This window comes from Galeopterus variegatus, unplaced genomic scaffold, assembly GCF_000696425.1.
Source record: "Galeopterus variegatus unplaced genomic scaffold, G_variegatus-3.0.2 Scaffold1922, whole genome shotgun sequence".
Lineage (NCBI taxonomy): Eukaryota > Metazoa > Chordata > Mammalia > Dermoptera > Cynocephalidae > Galeopterus > Galeopterus variegatus.
Genome location: NW_007728033.1, coordinates 180,286 through 186,021, shown reverse-complemented (window position 1 = coordinate 186,021; position 5,736 = coordinate 180,286). Strand labels below are relative to the sequence as shown.

At 43.9% G+C, this 5,736-nt stretch overlaps 1 protein-coding gene across 1 annotated transcript in view; it reads left to right on the top strand.

Moving 5' to 3' along the window:
• SORCS3 (sortilin-related VPS10 domain containing receptor 3) overlaps positions 1–5,736 on the top strand; it is a 160,476-nt gene that overhangs the window by 101,693 nt on the left and 53,047 nt on the right. Inside the window, exons 10-11 of the mRNA XM_008579610.1 lie at positions 2,048–2,165; positions 3,165–3,298. Coding sequence (XP_008577832.1) covers positions 2,048–2,165; positions 3,165–3,298 — 252 coding nt within the window. The remainder of the gene's footprint in view (positions 1–2,047; positions 2,166–3,164; positions 3,299–5,736) is intronic.

Genomic DNA, 5,736 nt, shown 5'->3' with positions numbered 1-5,736 from the left:
AATGATGAACAAGAAAGAGCAGACAACAGAACTTTGCAGCTGACTACTCACACCTTCCCACTGGTTGATTTTAATGCCTAAATTAGGTACTGTTCAGCCACAGAATTTTACTAGCATCTGGCTCATATTTTTTAATCTTTTCTTGAATACTGCAGTGGTGGACCCTGTCAAATGCCTTGCTGACATCCAGGTAAATCACGTGCTTTGTATTTCCCTCTTCCGTCTGCCTACTAATCTTTTCATAGAAAGGAATGGGATTAATCTGACATGATGTATTTTGTGATCCATGAAATAACAGTAAGCAATTTGGAGTAGGCAGAATTGTTTGGTTTAGCATCGCTAACATCCTACTACTCCAGGTACTCCAATCAGGGAAGACCTACTGGAGGAAGTAGCATTTGAATGTGGGAGAATTTGGCTAGGTTGTATAGAGAGGGAAGTAGACTTTTGTCAAGGTCTTCTCCTACTGTTTGTTTATTGTTTGTTTCCTGATGAGCTTATCAACTTCAGCCTCCTGTCTCCAAACAAGTGGAAATTTTTGATAAGAGAGAGCTTTTTTGTTAAAGATTTAAAATGGACCAACTTGTGACCTCTGCATGAAATGAATTCAGAGCTAAAAGATGCAAATAACTTAGTGGATGACCTGGCATCAATGTATTGGATTTGGAAACCACTGGATTTAGCAAGAATTCAAGAGAATAAAGAGAACCCAGGGGTGAGACACTTAAATTCACTTTGTTCCTCATATGCAGAGTATTCTAGGCCCAGGGTTTCTACTACCAGTGCTGAACCAAGGTTCATACAAAGACCATGCAGTTTTACTAAAGGCGAGACCTTCAGTCTACCTCATCAAGTCTGTTTAATCTTTTAGATAAGGCTTTAAAAAGTTTTATTTAACTTTTATGTAATAGTACATTCAAAGTTGTTTCCTGAGGTTTATGTTAAGTTGTATGATCTACAGAAACAATCTTAGTTCTCCCCAGTTTCATAGTTTCTGTTACTCCCACCCTCCTATAAGCATCCTCATCCTTCATATAGCAGAAAGAACATGCCATGGAAAGAGTTGGTGTCTTAGGTGTCACCAAAAGAGTTTCTGAACTTGGATAGAGAAGAATTCAGAGCTGGTAGTATGATTAAGTCTTGCTGAAATGGAAGTCATCTAATTTCTTCAAAGACTTCAGTTGGTTTAAGTTATGGCATGATTGGTCTCCCCTCTACATCACCATGATAAATGTCTTGCATGGTAATTGCAAGATATGCCACCCGAGTGGAGTATAGATGATCAGTCTTATTTTCTGCTTTTCTAGAAATGATAGATCATTCATATTTATAGGGCTATCAGCTGATGGGCTTTGAAAAGGTCAGTATTGATTATCTAAGTTATCTAGATGGTGTGCTTCTTTACCATACATAAATATGAGTACCTTTTATGAGACCGCTGTGATTTGGGGGGTAAGTAGTAGGGGGATGGGTATTTATGTGAACGAAGCAGTGGGAATTTCAACAAAAGTATACTTAGATTTTGGAATTGGCAGGATCATATTTTAGCTACTCCCCTCCTCCGACACACACACACACACACACACACACACACACACACACACACACACACACACACAAAATCCACTTTACAGATAAGGAAACTGAGTCCCTATCAGTGGAAATGGGTGGATAAAATGCCGGTGCTTGCATTAAAGAAAAATGGGGATGTTGTTTGTCAAAATCTGCACAATGGTTTAATGTAGGTGGTGGATTTTGGACTTTTGGGTGAATCTTTTTCATCTCTATGCTTTCTGTATTTTCAGAGCTTTCTGTAAAGCACATATATTACTTTACCAATGAATAAAAAAATAGTTGATTCTAAACCCAATGTGAATGACATGCCAGTTGGCCTTTCCCCTCAATGGCCTTCAAAGAACTCACTTTGGAAGAACATGTAAAGTCCAGGCTGCAGTAAAATCATGACTCCTCTCTAGTCTTTATGCATTTGTGACTGACCATGGGGCCTTCTTCACTTCTCTTTTCTATTCCTCCCTGCTATACGTAGAGTTTTTGGCCACTTCAGCCTCCGCTCTGAATGGCAGTTGGTGAAAGTGGACTACAAGTCAATCTTCAGTCGGCGCTGCACCAGGGAGGACTATCAGACCTGGCACCTGCTCAATCAGGTACACCACACTGCACGGTGGGGCAGAGCTGGCTTCTGAGAAGAGGAGCTACTGCAAGCCCAATTTGGTCTTCTCTGGGCCTTCTTATTTGGGTAGTGGGCCATCTGAGGATGTGAGTGTGGATTAGAGAGGGAGGGTTGGGCACACCCAGGCCCAGCAGGAGTGGATGATATTTAGAGACGGTTTTGCACCCTGGGATTGTATCTATCCATTGAGGTCACTAAGCTGCTTGGGGGAGAAGTGATGGTGATCACCTGTGGTTGTAGCTGTATCCATGGAGAAATGAGCGCCAGATAGCTAGGAGGCTGTCCAATGATTTGTCCACCTTATCTGCCAATGTGCAGGGTGAGAGCACTTCTCAGGCCATCTTGAAGTAAGGGCCCCAGAGCACTGAGAACAGGACCACTGAGAAAGGGTACAGGGGTGGGTGGTCTAGCAATGGCGGATACTTATTGTGGCACAACATAGGCAGGCTCTTCATTCTTCAGGACCATCGGGACCTTGTGATTTGTACAAACTTCTATTCTTCTTTTTGTCCTTGACTAGGAATTGGGACTTGGGCATGGCCGTTTATCACAGAGAGGGAACTTTTGGGGTCAGCTTCAATTTTACTCTGAAAATGTTGTAGAAAGTATACGAGAGGTGGGCTACTTTCCACTAGAATTACAGCTGGAGCCATTTGGGCAACTGCCTGGTGGTCTGTGAGGATGCCTGGAGTCTTCCTGTCCTCTAGGGAGGTGGAGAAGAGACTGGGCAATGTAGACACCACTGGCTGGGTGGCTGGGGGTGACAGTGGGCCAGCCTCCCACAGTGCTCCTCTTTGTGGTAGTAAGAGATGAGCACTTTCATTCTTGAAACTCCTGGATGGTTACTGGGAATGAGATTTCTACGTAGAGGGACTAAAAGAGGATGTAAGTCTAATGCTTCTTGTTGAGAAGCTGATTTATTTCACCTCCTTTGTGTTTTTCTGCCTCTGTCACTATGGATTTTCTCTCTAAGGGAGAGCCTTGCGTCATGGGGGAAAGGAAAATATTCAAGAAACGCAAGCCAGGAGCTCAGTGTGCCCTGGGCCGAGACTACTCAGGGTCGGTGGTCTCAGAACCCTGTGTTTGTGCCGACTGGGACTTTGAGTGGTGAGTCTTTTGGCATTTCATCACCAAATCCAACCACATGTATACCTGTTTGTGCGGTGGGGGTGAAGATGGAGTTAGGGAAGGAAGGCATGGCCCAGAGGTAGGAGGTGTGTCTGCTGGTCTGTGGGCCTGCATTTCATCACCAAATCCAACCACATGTATACCTGTTTGTGCGGTGGGGGTGAAGATGGAGATAGGGAAGGAAGGCATGGCCCAGAGGTAGGAGGTGTGTCTGCTGGTCTGTGGGCCCAGCTGTCCTGGTTACTAGGCCAGATGGGAGGCCTGCATTCCTGGATGGAGGACAGGCTGAGGTATTTGCACAGGGAAGACCACTGCTCTCAGGGCAGCATTTCCAAGGAGTCATCTCCTCATCTACAGTGAGCAGATGTATTGGAAGGTCCTGGAGAGGTTGGGATGGGCACTGAAGGAGCTTAGAGAACTATTACCTTGGACTGCTACCTCCAGACACATTTACTCAAATCATGCTCTTTCAGGTGATTCTCTCTTATCATCACTGCCTTTCCCCCCCCTGTAATGACAGTGCCACAGGACCACTTTTAATCTTACCTGTTGAGATTTAAATCTCACTTATAATCTATGACGCCCAAATTACCAAATATTTACCTTCAGCCCTGGCCTTCTGTGCCTCTTGGTTGGAGACAGGTATGTTTGTCTATCTACTCAGCATACATCTTTTGATTTGTTAACGGGGATGCCAAACTTCATGTGGCCAATCCCCCTTGTAGCAATTCTTAGCCCAGTTTTTGCAACCTCAATAAAAGAGCCATCCACTCAGTTACTGATTATTATGATTATTATGGTCTGAATAAGATCCAGACCATCAACAAGTCCTTGAAGGTTTTACTTCCAAATATTCTAACTCAAAGCACTTCACCCTATCTCAGCTGTCTGAATCACTCTAAGTGTCCACTAACTATCTCTCCCTTTCTACCCTTGTTACCCTAAAATCCATATCTCTCACAGCAACCAAAATGATGTTTTAAAAACCCAAGTCAGGGGCCGGCCCCGTGGCGCACTCGGGAGAGTGTGGCGCTGGGAGCGCTGCGACGCTCCCGCCACGGGTTCTGATCCCATATAGGACTGGCCGGTGCGCTCACTGGCTGAGGGCGGTGCGGGCGACACCACACCAAAGGTTGTGATCCCCGGTCACGAAAAAGACAAAAAAAAACCAAAACCCAAGTCAGATCTTATCATTACTATGCCTAAAATACTCCAATGGCTTCTTTCCCCCAACCCCCTCCCTTAAAACAGAATCCAGTCTTCATTCCTTGGCTTGCTCCATTGTAGGTGATTTTGTCATGCACTATGTTTGTGTCTGAATTTCTCACTCTTCTTCCCTCATTTACACTGCTATCTCCTGTGCCTGAATTAATCCATGCCCATTTCTAGCAGAGAGAACGGCAAGGGCAAGAATCCCTTCCAAATCTCAACATGGCTGGAATCTTTGGATCACTCATGTCTCAACAAAAATATCAGCTTCTCAGAAAGTCCTTCACTCTGTAGTATATTACTCTGTTTTATCGCTGTCTTACTATTAATCCTATTAATCACCCTATGAAGGAATCCTGTTTTTGATTGTTTCATTATCACCTGTCCTTCTCTAGTAGAACAGAAGTGCAGTGAATGCAGGAGTTTCAGACCTTCCTCATTGTTTCACCCCCAGGGCCCAGCCCATAGTAAACATTTGATAAATAGTTGTATCATGTTTCTGAATGTTGTTCTTTTGGGGAAGATCAAACACCTCTGCAGTTTTGGAAATGAGTGCGTATCACTCTGATCCCAGCTGGATGAATTCTTCTGCATTGTAGTCAAAAGCTAAAGTCCAGTTTGATTATTTTTGTAGCGCATCCTAGGCTAAAAGACAGAGCTAAGGGCTCAGGCATCATCAGCTTATAAACATGGAAGGGGAAGGGCAATGGCAGGGCTGCATTTGGGCTTTTCTGGTGTTGAATAGCAGGAGTGGGCCCAGATGGATACAGAACAGCTACCTCTGACCAGCAGCCTCACTCCTTCCAACCTCATTTCATCCAGTTGGTTTTTTGAGCTTGATTTGTGCTGGAAGCCATTTTTTATTTCCCACCTTCTTTGGGAGTGTACACGATTAACTGCAAGCCTACTGGATGTCTAGGACTGCTTCCTACCAGCTCTTCATCCCTGAACTCATGCCTTGGAAAGCTTGCCTTAAGTGAGATTTGTTAAAATGTAACATACTAAAAGGAATTTAAATTTGAATAACAGAGTCCTTTCTGGCAGTTTGGATCCTTTGGGAACAAAGTATATTTTCACACTTGGGAAAAATAATTTCCAATTATTAACTGCAATCCAGCAAACTAGTCATAGCAACATATACAGTAGGCCACTCAGAGTTATGGCTTATGACATTGAAGTCAACCTGAATATTCAGATATGGATTCCAG